The sequence below is a fragment of the Coturnix japonica genome, chromosome 2, assembly GCF_054131305.1.
Source record: "Coturnix japonica strain WE chromosome 2, WE-NBRP24, whole genome shotgun sequence".
Taxonomy (NCBI): domain Eukaryota; kingdom Metazoa; phylum Chordata; class Aves; order Galliformes; family Phasianidae; genus Coturnix; species Coturnix japonica.
In genome coordinates, this window is record NC_140664.1 from 4,466,361 (window position 1) to 4,481,906 (window position 15,546).

Below are 15,546 nucleotides of genomic sequence, written 5' to 3' on the forward strand. Positions count from 1 at the left end.
GTAACTTTCTTCCTTTTGCATTCAGAGACTTGGGAGAGGGAGAACGGAAGTGTATTTTATCTCAGTCTCAGATTTAGGATCCTTGTAATTCTGCTTTTGCTTGACTCTTGTATTGCCTATTTGCCCTACGTTAATGATGGCCACATTGCTGGGCAGAGATTCCCGAAATGTCGAGGATGTGCTGTTCAACTTGCCTTGACTCAAAGCTGATGCTACCTTAAGGCTATGCTTCTTATTTCTCTTAAAGAAGCATATTGTGATGGTGAAGACCCCTACATTTCAGACCAATGTGGTGAGAGAAGTTGCATCTTTCCTTCCTAGCCCCAACACCCTACATGGCTGAGAGAAGTATTTGAGGTTTGAGCCAGAAGAGTCTTAGGGAACATTTAGGCAGCCTTCAGTCTCCCATAAAACCTCCTTCTTCTTCAGACACCTACGCTGATTTCATCTTACCTTCTTGCTCTGCTCTGTACTGATGCAGCCACACCTTGAGCACTGTGTGCAGATTTGGGTGCAACAATATAAGAATAAGAAGACATAAAACTACCAGCATACAAAGCAAGGAAATAAAAAAGGTAAAGGGTCTAGAGGTCAAGATGGATGAGGAACAGCTAAAGTCACATAGTCTTGTTTTGTGTTTCAGGCTACTATCCCAAATGTTTTGCTACCATGAAAATTCCCCATGAACTGGTGAATTGCTTTCTACCCTGAGGCCCCACTGCAGCAGGGAGGCAAAGAATGACCTTCTCTAGAATTTGTAGAGGGAGGGAGTTATAAAGTCACTGAATCATAGAATCATAGAATAATTTGAATTGAAAGGGACTCTTAAAGGTCTTCTAGTCCAAACCCCTACACTGAACAGGAACACTTACAGCTAGATCAGGTTGCTTAGAGCTTAACCTTGAATGTTTCCTTCTTGTGTTTTAAAGAAAGGTGGCAACACGTGTTCTCAGTAAACAAGAAGGTACTCAGAGGGATGGGTTTCTGGTAGTGGATCCCTTACAGGGAACAAGGCTTCCTGCAAATGTCGAGTGAAGAAGGAAGGCTTCAGGGAAAAAGATGAGACTGCAACCTTGCTGTCTTCACCCTCCCATGCAGTGATAGGTCTTTCCTGGCTTTATGGCCTCTTGTTGCAGATCTTTCACTTTTTCTAGGGTGTGTATTCAGGAGAGTCTGAATTCCATTTAAAAGTCCAAGATCGTGAACACTGCATAATAAAAAGTCTTTGAAGTACAATATCTCTTAGCCAATGTAGCCATTATTTTGTGCACAAACTTTCAGAAAATTAGATGGCTATTATATTGTTGGAACAAGTGGAAGACAGATTCATCCACACAGTACAAGTAGAATGCAAATGTATTCCTGCATTTGGGAAATTTTCTGTCATGTGGACAGCTCAGCAGAGGCATTGGGAAAATGGTGGGTGAGTGTGTGGTATACTACAAATTAGCTCTTTTATTAACCCAAGGCATGTGAAACAGTTGGCATCAGCTCATTTCTGAAGCTTTTAGGGATTCTAATAATGCTTATCCATGCCATCAACATAATGCATAGGGCAAGAAATACAAAGCAATTTTTCCTTGCATCGGTCTCAGTAGGATTTCTGGGAGATACATTCACCATGCTCCTCCCCGTTAGAATATATGTTGCCTATTTTCCAGATTTAGGCTATTACCACCATCCCAGTTCCTGGCTCCAGCTCTGTTAGCTGACTATATAAAGCCATGACATATGGGTCTTTTTACTAACATAATCCTGTACTGTACTAAAAAGGAAAATATTAGATTTCATTCCAGGAGTTGGAAGAACTTCCATGAGGATATAAAAAGCAGGAAATGGGCCCCTCTATGAGTAGAGCACTCCTCATATTGAATAGCCTCAAGGGGCTCAGTGTTAAAGGCTTCTTCCTAGAAGTTAACGTGGGCTGGAACCTCTCTGTCTGTGCTTGAGAGGAAATGGGATTTTGGGGTCTTTGTCCATGCAGGTTACAGGGCCTAGGACAAAGGACTGGAGTTCTGTGGCCCTGTAAAAAATCAGTGTGCTCCACATGTATGGCAATAAGGTTGTATTGGGGACAAGCTCAGGATTTTGAAGTAAACATTTCTACAATTTGGAATATTGCTTCCACTGTGGGTATCAGTTTTGTATTTGCTTTGCTTCCATCAGTTCTCTTTAAGCTGGATATCCATTACACCAATGACTGTAAAATTAAATGTTTAAATTGTGCTTCCCATGAGGATTACACTATTATCTGTAATCCTAATTTGCTGGCACACTGAACTACATGCAGATGCCGGACTTTCCAATTGTAGGGTATGTGTATACTGCAAACCCTGACAGAGTGGTAGCACAAGGCACATTTCATGCGTTAGAAAAATATAGGTGTGGAAATATGGAGAAAGCTTTATAACAGCCAGGGTGCAATGGAGTCATTATTGGGATGGATGAGTTGCCTTCCTTAGTGACGTAGTTTGGACTACTGGTCCAACTGTTTGAGTGCATCCTGTTGGTAGCAGAGGTAACAAGGTAAGTTTGGGAATGGTGATACGGATTTGGATCTACCTATCCACAGGCTTCAGGATTTCAGAGATTATGTAACTGAAACGTTTTATGTCAGGTTAGTTTGGGGTTTTCTAAGCCAGTCAATAGAAAGACACCTAACCTTGATATGCAGGCATATCATTCAGACTTGGAGTTACTTTCTCTGAACAAATCACTGAACAGTTATACTTGGAGTAACTGCACCAAGGCCTGCAGACACTGCATAGCTGCAGCAGACAAAAATACATTGCAAAATGCTCACCTAGTACTTAGAGCATTTTAGAATTGCAGCAATTTGGCAGGCAACCAGTAATAGCTTCTTTTAAATTGTCTGTGGTTGTTGCATTTACAAAAGAATTAGTTTGAAGGATGCATGATCTAAGCATAGGTTAAGGAGCTAGGAACTTCTAAATTCCAGTTGTGACCTTCTCTCAGGTTTCCCCACAAGTGCCTGTACAGTGCTATGGAGGTTAAAATAACGTTTCTAAGTTTGCAAAGTGGAACATGCAGGAATTAGAAAATGCTCATGATGAGTTAATCCAGTCCCTTTTGGAGTATGCTTTATGACCCTTTTAGACACAGCTACCCTTCTCTGTAGATTTTTTTCCATTCAATTCCTGTCTTGTTGAGTCTCCTGGACAGTCACTAGTCACTTACGAGCAATTATTTATTACATTTATTCTCCTAATTGTTTTATATGTAATTTATTTGTTGTCCAATCAAACTTCTTCCCAAATGCAATGATATTAATCATCCACTGGGACCTGGAGCTCCAGCACCAAGTACTTCAGAATAGCAAGAGTTCAGCTGAGGCAAACAAATTGATGGGTTTGAGTGCTCTACTGATCTTTCCTCTGTACTCCATTTAGTCTCCCATCAAAATGACAGATCTCTTTGGCTAGTAGTCATGGTAACCATCTCTATGCGACTGATATGTTTTTTGGGGATCAGGGTAGAAATTGCTCTTGAGATGTGATAGTAAAAAAAGGACAGAAGAAACTCTTTAGTTCCTGCAGCACTGGCAGTACTTAAAGACTGGGGATCCGTTGGCTCTCAGGTTATGTGAACATCCTCATCCTACAAGCTGCAGTAGTGCAGACAGTCTCCTCTCTGGTCTCAGCAGACTTTGTATTAGTTTCAGTTGCTGTTAAACACATCTGGTAGGGGCATGGTTTAGTGGGCCTGGTGGTGATGGGTGGACAGTTGGACTAGATGATCTTAGTGGTCTTTTCCAACTTCAACACTTCTTTGATTCTATGAACAAAGTACTTCAGGAGCAACACTGGTGTTAGCAGAAGGTTTTCTGCTTTGTTTGATATTGAAATAATGCATGCTGAGAGAAGCAACTGTTTCTTTCATTAACTACAGCTGGCTTTGGATCAGGGCTGGGAAGAAACGCATCTACAAGAAACGCCACTGTATAATTTCTTTAAAAAGCATTGAAATAAGATATATGATGGCATGGGCAGATCAAGGGAGAGAAAGTCCTTTTCTCTTTCATATGGTGTCCTTCCTGCTCATATCAGCAACAATTTAGATAATTAAATTGCTTAGTTCAGTAGTTGGAACAGACATGATCAGCAATCAGACTCTGCTAAGACGTCAGATGCATTAGTGTACTTTGATTTTTTGTTTTGTATTTTTTTTTTCTTCCCCTTTTTTGCATGTACATGTAAAGCTTTATAATTAGGTGCTGTCTTTTTCACCCTAGGCTAGCTTCTTCTTCAGAGGAGCATACTAAAGACATTTAAAATCACATTATGAATGCCAGCATGGGAAATTTATGTGGCATACAGTGAAGGTTCAGTGGCAGCAGACAAATGGGTAAAATTAAGCAAAAAGTATAAGCAGCCCCCTTTGACTTTAACAGTAGGATGCACAGGTCAGTGTTGGGGTATAGTAAGACATATCCTCCAGCATAAGTTCAGATATGCTAAAGAACACACTGAAGTCTAAAACTGGGCGTGCTTTTTACATTCAGACTCAAATCACAGCTCCTTACACTACCCCTGTGGGGTCTTTGAACTTTTGCTCTCATCAGGAAGGAGTGTTATTAAATCACAGAGCTGAAATTCTCATGTTAATGCTGACTACATTATTTTGTAGGGTTTTTTTTGGTTGTTGTTGTTGTTTCTTTGTTTATTAATACAACTTTGAGACTGGCTCGCTCCTCTAACGGATGAAAGAGATCACAGAAATTGACCTGTTATGTTTCTTTTTCCCCATCTCTGATTCACAAGAGTTTTGGTACTGATGCTGTCTCTCTTAAACCAGGACAGAACAGCAGTGGCTGGGTGGGCTGAGGGAGGGAATAACTGTTACTTGCACTGAAATTACTTGCCTTAGAAATACTGTGAAGTTTTTTGCTCTGCCACATTCCTTACAACTGTTCTTTCTTTTCCCTCTTTTCCTTTTTTTTTTTTTTTTCCTAAGCACACAATTTTGCTGCTATCATACAATTTCCCCTGCTCATCCCCTAAATTATGATAATGTGAAGGTATTATCTGAGGATCAGGCTGAAACAAATCCCTATATGTCCCTTCAACATCACACTCAGGCAGGAGAAAGATAGACAGATCAGGACAGAAAAATACATCATATTATTTGCAAAGGAAGAGGGGCTTTATTTCCCAAATAAATTGATATGAGGATATTCTTTCATTTTGATTCAGTCATGAAAAAGAACAAAACAAACAACAACAACAACAAAAAAATCAAACACAATAATATTCTGCTCAGCTGTTCATTTTGGTTCTGGATGTGTATGTGATGCTGTGGACAAGAGCTCTGCTCTCAGCCTCCATAAAGATCAAGAAGACAAAACAGCATCTCTTAAAATGTGGGAGTGCAAGAGAAGCCTGACAGTGAGCAAAAGATTAAAGTACTTGTGAGATGAGAAGACTCAGTTCTCCTTCATCTTTTATTTATTTATTTATTTGATATTTGTATATATTTTAAATGTTGATTTTTATGAGCAAATATTTGCCAAAATGAGTGTATATATTGTTCAAGAACAGGCAGGCCTTATCGCGGATGCTCACTGACCTAGAACTCTATACCACTGCTCCAAAAAGCAATAGCAAAGTGAAATGTTGTATAGAGTTTGTATCCATCTTATGCATATTGTTTGTTCAGCTGTGAGGCTGTACAAATAGCTTGGTCCTGTGTCTGTATTTTAAGCACGGAGAGCTCACTTTAAAATTTACCAGCATTCTTTTCAGCCTGGATGCCATTCCCACATCATATTTGCGTGCGGCCAGAATTATTCATTCCTTTATTTCCCATTAAACTATTAAAAACGGGACCTTGGGCTCGAAGTTTACAAACTCAGTCATAATAACGTTTGTCATTTCTTTTTACAGTATCACTTAAAGCATGTAAATCAGTCACCTGGTAATCTGACAGTGAAGTTTGCAAAATAAGCAGAAGAAAAAGAGGTGTTTTTAATGGATGTGCACTGACTTATGCCACTTTAGGACAAATACTTGCACATGATTACTAAGTAATAATAATAGAAAAACATGTTGGGCTACTGGAAACAGGATCCACTAAAAATAAATTTTTACTTCTGGATCACACTGAATCCTGAACTCTGGCTCTTTTTTAACAGTTTCTTCTGGAATGGAACATAGATGTTGGTCAGCTATTGAAATCGCAGACTGGGCTTAGTCTTACGGTGGCGAACTGAATTGGAGGAGGAATACAGCCCAAAAACTCTCAGGAGAAATGCTTTATCTCTCATCTTTCTTCTAATACCTCTGAAAACTTCACTGTAACAGTATGAGTTGCATTGATGTGGATGGGGCAATTTTATCTTCCTGAAATATCCATTTCTAAACTGGTTGAAAGTTAAGAGACTTGGTTCAATTCTCCATGCTATAAAAAAATGGATAAAATGATGTATTTTGGCCTGAGTGCAAGAATAACTCTGAACCACAAATGCATATTAAAGCCACCACAGGTTATGATTCTAGATTTTAAGCAGATGTTCCGATTTAATTTGCATTTCTCCTCCCCTATTTTTAGGCTAAATGACTGTTCTGAGATGCTTTTCAACACTCATAAGACAGCAATGAGCTCTTGAAGTATTTTAGCCTAGAGTAGGGATGAGTGACTCCTTAGAAACACTTTTCTCAGGCCTGGCTCTTCTGCCCCAGCAGAAGTGGAAGAAGTGAAGCCTGTCTACCAAACTCATCTTTGCCTTTCCAGCCAGCATGCATCTACCCTGCTGTCGTTCTGCTGAGTGACAACAGCTGGTGGTCTGCTCCATTTATCCCAGCCTTGTATGAGTTAGCAGCTGGCTAAGGCTGTTTTTAATAATGTATTTATAAAACTTTGCTGCCGTGCAAGCCCAGACACACAGAAATGACGTTTTGAGCTCTCAGCACTAAAAGTGCAGAATACCCCATGGCAGATCTGGTTTCCCATCTCTTCCTAAATGCCAGAAACCAACATTTCATAGGAAAAAAAACCTTGGGCTGCAGGCTCCTATAGCTATTTAAAGTTGCCTGCCCTGATCCCTCCACAGGCGGCTGCCTGATCGGTATTTCAGTAATGTGTTTATTTAGAAGGAAATTCTAACTACTACTGTAAGGCATGGTGATATTTTAATGCCCTTTTTACCTTGCAACCTTTTCTAGCAATCTCTGTGAGAGCCTCACTGTCTCACAGAGGCACTGTGTGGTTGAGGTGCAAACTACAGCACCTGCTTGTGCTTTTTGGACTTAGGAATGGTGTTTAAATAGAGCACTCTGTTTTTTGGGTCCTATCTAGCGTTTACATTCCTCTGCTGGCAGATGCTTCCAACTTTTTATTCGTAGAGTGCATGGTGTATTCAGTGTATTTTTTTTCTCCTTGTCTGCATGTGATAAAGACCTTTGAAAATACAGGAGCCTGCATTTTGTTCTGAGAATAAGGATTTGCAGGTACAGAAGGCTTTCCCTTTTATGTTTCTTAAACCAGAATGCTACGCAATTTATTTCTGAGAGATGTAGTAGAGACTGGCCCAATTTTTTGACTGATTAAGACTGTACATGAAGAAATGCTGACACCTCTATTCTTTTTGTTCATGATTCCCCCAGAACCGTATTGCTTTACAGAGAAATTTCCTAGAATGCATAATCATCCCTACAGCAATGATCCACAGCATACAGCGTTCCCTTTATGCCTTCTTTACATATCAAGGGGAAGAAGCTGATGTGCATGTTAAAAGAGAGAGGAAGCAGAAATTTCTTAAGAAAATGAACCAAGAAAGCTGTGCACTAAGGAGTAAAAGATGGAAGCAGAAGCTGAGCAAAACTTCCAAAATGATTCCTCAGGCAATAAGAGCTGCAAGGTGGAAACTATTTTCCCTTGCATGTGTGGAGTTTTGTACATTAAATTGCAATGATTTCACGATCCTTGTAGTAAAAAATATTAATTAAAAATTTAACAGTAAATAAATGATTAAATATTTAAATTGTAAGAAAGGAGTTAGATTAGTGTTAGAAAATGTAGCTATACTTGGCATGACTTGTTACAGCACTATCTGTGGCTACATACAAGATATACTTCAGACAATAAGCTTAAACTGAGGGTATTTCACCTGAGCTTTTACATTTCTTTCCTAAATAGTTCAAAGATAATTTTGAAGCTGCTGAGTTTATGACTATAGACGTGGACAGCAGCAAGCACGTGTAGGAAAAGAGACGTGTTTTTAGTCTTCAGCATTTCTGAGGCTTGGGAACTGAAAGCAGCCAGGGGTGAGGTGGCAGTGTGTTGTGTGTGATTTGCAGTGGGCTGTATCCGTGCTCCACGTTTTCTATCTCCTAATGATGAATATGTGGGAGGGCCATGTCAAGAATAGTTTCCACTTCAGTGCGTTGATTGTGTAGTTGGCAGTGAGCTCAATTAAAGTATAATAATCTGGTAATCTCTCTCCTTCCCCACTCAGGCTGCTGCACGCTGAATAGATGCAGTGAAAGGCTATAGCATTTGAAAAGTAGGTGAACTTCTTGCCTCTTTGTCTGGGTGGTTTGTGTCTTGTCAACAGCATGAGAAGCAGAAAAGACAGCTCCTCAAAATGATGCTCCCATGCCTTGCATCATTACTTTTGTTTGTTTTGCTGTGAGATAACACTTGCTCTTTATTTTCCTTGATAGGCCACAGATTGGATTTCTAGAGAGCTTCCCACCACGGTGAAAAGACAAGCTGATGTGAGAAAGGAGATAATGTCTGTTATGGGAAGATGCCATTTACCCTGTCTCCTAATTCTTTTCACACTTGTGTTCAGTGAGGAGAGAACTGAGGCACAGAGAGCAGGTATGCACCATTCCACTCTTGTTAAATAGCTGCTGGGGCTTTTACAAGGTTGAGATGCTATCGCTGTTATCACTGTAGGAAGAATGCAACGAAAAAAGCAAGCATGACGCTTACTACTGAAAAGACATAAAACAGACATTAGGAATGGAGCTAAGGGATCAGGGTTATGATTTAACTAGAGTTTCTTGTTTTCAGCCATCCAGAACAAAAGGAGCAGTATGCAACTTGCTCTGGATATGCCTTATCTGTGGAGATGGCATGGAGATCACCCCTTACACTGATTTCAGTGGGTTTCACATAAAACCTGGTGAATCTTTCTTCTGACTGGGACTTTTCCAGTGAACTAAACTGAGTCAGGGTGCTCTTCATATTCTTCCATCTCATGGGTCATACTGTCTAGCTGGGTCCCTGGCATGGTTTTTGGCCTGTGCCATTTAGCAGTGTCCCCTGAAATGCCACTGAATGATGTGTCTCTGCTTGAACAGAAATGTTAGACCAGGTGGCCTCCAGAGGTCCCTTCCAATCTCAGTTAATCTGTGATTCCGTGATTGGAGTAGAGAACTGTGCAATTGAGAGCCTGTTCCTACAGTTAGTCTTCACAAGGGCACATTATTTTTTGAGGGGGAGTAGGAAGAGTTTATTTATCTACAACTGAATGATTCTAAAGGTCAGGGAGTGACATTGGTTATAGAGCTACATAGCTTATTTGTAATAAAAGCCCAAAGGTACTTTGAGCTTTTATTTGAGATAGAGGGTTTCTCTGTTTCTTTCTAGGAAATATAATTCTTTATAGTCAGAGCTAGTTTTTACCAGGAAAAGAAAAAAAAAAAAAACAAACTAAAGAAAGAAAAAAAAAGGAGAAAGGAAGGCTCTGGGGAGACCTCACAGCAGCCTTGCAGTATTTAAAGACAGCTTATAAACAGGAGGGAGACTGACTTTTTTCATGGTCTGGTAGTGATAGGACAAGGAGGAACAGTCTTAAACTAAAAGAGGGTAGGTTTAGATTAGACTTTAGGCAGAAATTTCTTCTCAGAGGGCAGTGAGTCACTAGCACAGACTGCCCAGAGAAGCTGTGGATGCCCTTATGAGGACAGGCTGAGGGACTATGAGGACAGGCTGAGGGAGTTGGGTTTGTTCAGCCTGGAGAAGAGAAGGTTGCGGGGTGACCTCATTGCAGCCTTTCAGTACCTGAAGGGAACTTACACCCAGGAGGGGAGTAAACTCTTCGAAAGGGCTGATAATAGCAGGACTAGGGGAAATGGTTTTAAGTTGAAGGAGGGAAGATTTAGGTTGGATGTTAGGGGAAAGTTCTTTACTAGAAGGGTGGTTAGGTCCTGGAACAGGCTGCCCAGTGAGGTTGTGGATGCCCCGTCCTTGGAGGTGTTCAAGACCAGGTTGGACGGGGCCCTGGGCAACCTGATCTAGTAAAGGTGTATGTTTGGTGGCCCTGCCAGGCAGGGGGGTTGGAACTACATGATCCTTGAGGTCCCTTCCAACCTGGGTAATTCTGTGATTCTGTGATTCTGTGCCCTGTCCTTGGAAGAGCTCAAGGTGCCAGGCTGGAATTGGGCCCTGGACATCCTCACCTAGTATCTGATTTAGTGGTTGGCAACCCTGTTCATGGCAGAGGTGTTGAAACTACATGATCTTTGCAGTTCCTTCCAACCCAAGACATTCTGTGATTCTTTGTTTTTATGATTCTATGATTTTTGTAATTCTTTTAGTATCAAGTTTCAAAGGAATGAGTACTTATTAACAAATAAAAAGTGAAATGTCATCTTTTCTAGTGCTAGTGGATCAGTTATAGAAAGGAAGTACTGTTTATAATTTCATTATATAATTATGTTAAATAATTTTGGGCTTATGGCTTGTTTGTGAGCTATTTATAATGGCAGTGCAGCAAAATGGTTGAGCCAGTGTCTGAACAGGTGACTACAACTCTTGGAATTGTGGTTTCACAGGGCATTCCTGTAATTAAAAAACTGAAAGTTCACTTTCTATGAATTATGTCCCATATTCTCTTAACATGAACTGTTTCTGCCAGTAAACAACACTATAATAGCATTCTTGGAAAACAATCAATTTTGCCCAGCAGTGGACAATGCAGTAATAAAAATGCAGATTCATACTTACTAAAAGCTTTTCTGCAGCATTTAATCTCACTGCCATCAGCTAAAAATGTCTGACTTTAAGAAAATAATCCTAAATACCATATTTTTCTGCCCTGCAATACTGCCCGAATAGGCATCACATTTTAGTCTTCAAAACAATCTCGTTTTAAGGCTCATCGCCCTTGAACACAGATAGGATGGATTCATTCTGTTCTGTTTGTTTTTAAAGTACAGTCATCTTATCTGCTGAAAGTCATTAAAATGAACCACAGGAAGCTCTTTACCTTGTGGGCTTTATAGTTAAACCTTCATATTTTGTGGTTAGTCTCAGTTAATATTCTTTCAGACAGCAGAGATTAACAGTGATTTTTTTTCTTTCCTTGTGGAAATCAGAGATTTCTTGCTTAATTTTTTTTCTTTTTTCTGTTACATCCCTAATATTCTGCAAAAAGCAAATAGAATTACACTTGGCAATCTAACCAGTATACATAGGTGTAATGTAATTGACATTTCATAATGTAAAATGATACATTCCACCATTTTCACACTCTCTTGGCTGAAGAGAATTATTGCAGTCTCTGTGCAACAGCTTCCAGGTAGCTGCTCATGCTGCTGATATATCCAGACAGATCCTTCTTGCTCCTGTCCAGAGGACTCCTGTCCTCTGTAGGGCAGGTGCACAACATCAAAATGATCAATAGCACCAAAACTAATATTTGAAACGTAAGCTCAAATGTGGGAGAAGACTTTGTGACCTTTCTTTATGCTCAGATATCAGAACTCTGTAAAGACATGCAAACAGTAACATGAACATCCACCTTTGGATAGTGTGTTTCTATTCACTGAGGTGGCTGTCCTACAAGTCCTTGGATACCTCCACATTCTTTGGCCTGTATGGAAAAGATTTCTAGTCCTCGGCTAGCACCTGCAATGGATACTTTTACGTTAGCATTTTAGATCTGTTAAGGAGTGCAGAAAGGACCGAGTATAACCTAAGGCCTGGGAAGCCACAGGTGAGAAGGCAGGTCTGAGAGTGGTTCAAACAAGGATCCAGGTCATCAGAGAAGCTCATAGCAATGAAGCAGGTCCAAAATGAGGCCAGGAATGTGACTCAGCAAAGTAGAGTGCAGATGAAGTCTGAATAGGGCAGCTGGGGTCAGCCACCATCCAGGCAGGTCTGCAGAAGTGAGGCATGTCTGAGGTGATAAGACAAGGGGAAGTGGTTTCAAACTAAAAGAGGAAAGATTTATACATAAGATATAATTTTTTTGTATAGAAAGGGTGGTGAGGCACAGAAGTAGGTTGCCCAGAGAGGAGGTGGATGTCCCATCCCTGGAGATGGATGGGACTCTGAGCAACCTGATCTCTTTATAGATATTCATATTCATTGCAGGGAAGTTGAACTAGGTGATCTGTAAGAATCTTTTCCACCGCCAGAGATTCTGTGATTCTATGACATAATGTATCTCAATCACTGGTACGTAGAGGTTTCGTTACTGGAGCCTGGCTGGAAGTAATCTGGGTGTGAAAAGCCAGAAACCATACAGTGAGGATGTCACTGATGTATAGAGAGCAAAACTGTTCTCAGTGAGCATACTTTAGGGTCACAACTTTCCTTGATTACTCACAGATTTTCTGATACATGGAGGAAGTTAATGCCATGGTTGTGATATTAATAACTGAATGGTGCAGGCTTGTATGGACCAGTTCTTTGTCCTTGGTCACATTGTGCTTTGTTTTTCTAATTAGCCTTTTAGGATTGGTTCAAACAAGCAATTATGCTTGTGAGATGGTGTGGGACAAGAACTAATGCTGAAATGATGACTGGTAGTTGTGACAATAGATAAATTGACTCGGTAGAGCCTTCAGTCTTAAAGCTGTGTGGTTTGTTAGGCACTATGCTTCATAATGGTAGATTAAATATATACATGTATATGTTTTTTCCAGGTGGCATAATGTTGATAAGTCTTGGTCATCCCAGAGAATTTTTATGTATATTTTGCCTGCTGGCTTGCATATATTCAGACAGAGCTAGAAAACATCTCCTGGGACATTTATTTTCTTGGCAATCAGCTGACAAATTTGTGATCAGTCTGGTTTCATAGGGCAAGAAATTTGTAATTAAATTACATTTGCCTTTGAGATTACACAGGCCACAGATTACAAATATCATGGCTGGAGCCAAAAGGGTGTTTGTAGAGATGAGAGAACTTTTTCATAACAAAGAATCTACCCTTTGTTGTCAAGGAAGCCATCCCAGTATTCAGTGACTCATCCTTTAGTCAATAGTCAATGGCAGAGAGCCTCAAAATCGAAATAATCTTGTTATAAAGTTGCTTCACCAAGCTATCATGCTGAGCAGAAGAAATGCTTCTAGCTAAGAATACATAAATCTTAATGTTAATCTAGGAGGGAACGTGAAAGCTTCACTACTCAAGGTCAAGATTGGCATAGGGAAGGTCAGAACAGGTCTCTTGAGCTGCCAAGGTCATTTCAGAGCATTGCCTGAGCAAAGCGAGTGCAACGAAGTCTTTACAAGAGAAAAAAAAATAGCTTCATATACATGCAGATGGTGTAGGTGAAAGATTGAGCAGAGGAAGTTAGTAGTGCAGGAAGAGAAAGGGTATGCATTTCAATGAGAAGCATGTGCTGATCTACTGTGGATCTGAAACACAAGGAAGAACGACTGAGAATCTGCACTTTCTCTGCAGGAGAGGGAGAGGGTTTGTTGTTTCCTCAGCATTGCTCACTGAGGGACCATGCCTGGGGAATATTTATTATGTCTGACACTTGTATTTCAACTTTCCTCAGCAATGTATTCTGCCACTTCTTCAGGTTGCAAGAATGTTCATTATGACCTTGTTTTCATCTTGGATGCCTCCTCCAGCGTTGGAAAAGAAGATTTTGAGAAGGTTCGGCAGTGGGTGTCTAATTTGGTGGAAACTTTTGAGATTGGTCCTGATAAAACCCGCGTTGGTGTGGTGCGATACAGCGACCAGCCAACCACCGAGTTTGACTTGGGAAAGTACAAAACCCGTGAGGAAATCAAAGAGGCTGCCCGAAAAATTCAGTATTACGGGGGTAATACAAACACTGGAGATGCTCTCAGGTACATCAACACTTACAGTTTTTCCAAAGAGGCAGGTGGGAGGCTTAGTGATCGAACTGTTAAAAAAGTGGCTATCCTTCTGACCGATGGACGGAGCCAGGACTATGTCTTGGATCCAGCCAATGCAGCTCGTCAGGCTGGAATTAGGATCTTTGCTGTGGGTGTTGGCGAAGCCTTGAAAGAAGAATTGGAGGAGATTGCTTCAGAACCAAAGTCTGCTCACATGTTTCACGTTTCCGATTACAATGCCATCGATAAAATTCGTGGGAAGCTGAGAAGACGCCTCTGTGAAAGTAAGTAGACCTCACAGTTCTTTTACACAAAGAGAATTAATAGGTTCGATTATCATGTAGGTGTGAAAAGCTGTGATTTTTTCCTTTCACGCTTACCTGGTTATAATTCTATGCTGATAGTTCTTTAATTTATTGTCTTCTGCTTTCTTCCATGCTGTAAAAAGTCAATTTGCTACCTGGCTTGTGTTAAGCTGCTCCCATTCTGGGTTCTTCTGCCCAAGTTAGCTTAAAGTATAGATCAGCTTGTAGTGGTCAGCTAAAAAGCAGACTGTGTACTTCTTTTCATCCTCAAATAGTTCTACTGCCCTATCAGATTTTGGACTGACTGGATTTCCTCTGCTTTATTCTGACATCAGTGAGAAGGTTGACAGTTTTATTTATACCCCAAATTTGGTTATGTTTGTGTGGGAATCTTTGTGGGTTTTTTGTGTTTTGTTTTGTGTTTAATTGGAGTGAGGAATTTTTTTTATTTTGTTTTGTTTTTCTTATTTTCTGCATTTATGAGACTAAAAAAGAAAAAAAAAAAAAGTGCCCTGTATAGTGTACTGAGAATAGGAAACAAATGAAACTTATTTGTTTCTGTCTATCAGCATCTTAACTCTACTGGTAACTACTGTTTGCTAGTGCTCTGCCTAGCAACCCCATAAATCTTGGTGATGTTTTGAATGGTGTTTAGTAGAGAACAGTATTCTTTTGTTCTTGGTTTTGCTGCTTTTCAGTGTGTGTTGTGGTCATTTTCAGTCCTTTGGGTCAAATTAATTAGATACTGTTCTGGATCTTAGGTCTGAATTTGAAAGACAACAGATGAATCTCTATGGGATGCTGTAACATGTTGCAGTGTCAGTGGCCTGGTCTGCAGGATAGGAAGTTGTGAAAGAAAAGGAAAGAATCAGGCCTTCCAGTTTGATGTTGTGAGGCTCTCCATAACATCCCTTTGCATTACAAATGTGTTAATATCATGCTTTGGACTTATCAGTTCTTCTTAAATAGAGTGTAGCACTTGCAGACACAGGGCTGTTGACACTGCCCCATATGACTGCTTTTTTGCCACTTGAATGAAAATGCTTGTAGATAGTGTGAGTCTGATACAAGTGAAAGTCATGCTGGATATTCACTACACATTGCAGATTGAAGGAGCTGAATGATTTTCCTTGAAAATGTGTGTAATTATACACTTATGACCAGAGTAGAA

At 40.2% G+C, this 15,546-nt stretch overlaps 1 protein-coding gene across 2 annotated transcripts in view; it reads left to right on the forward strand.

The window, feature by feature from the left end:
* Positions 1-15,546, forward strand: part of COL22A1 (collagen type XXII alpha 1 chain) — a 215,775-nt gene that overhangs the window by 16,353 nt on the left and 183,876 nt on the right. The window contains exons 1-3 of one of the 2 annotated variants that reach the window (XM_085536911.1): positions 8,458-8,521; positions 8,682-8,841; positions 13,788-14,354. In XM_085536911.1, coding sequence (XP_085393037.1) covers positions 8,751-8,841; positions 13,788-14,354 — 658 coding nt within the window. In that variant the 5' untranslated portion in view covers positions 8,458-8,521; positions 8,682-8,750. Of the gene's footprint in view, positions 1-8,457; positions 8,522-8,681; positions 8,842-13,787; positions 14,355-15,546 lie in introns of those variants that run through there. The other variant, XM_015856410.3, reaches the window with a different exon arrangement.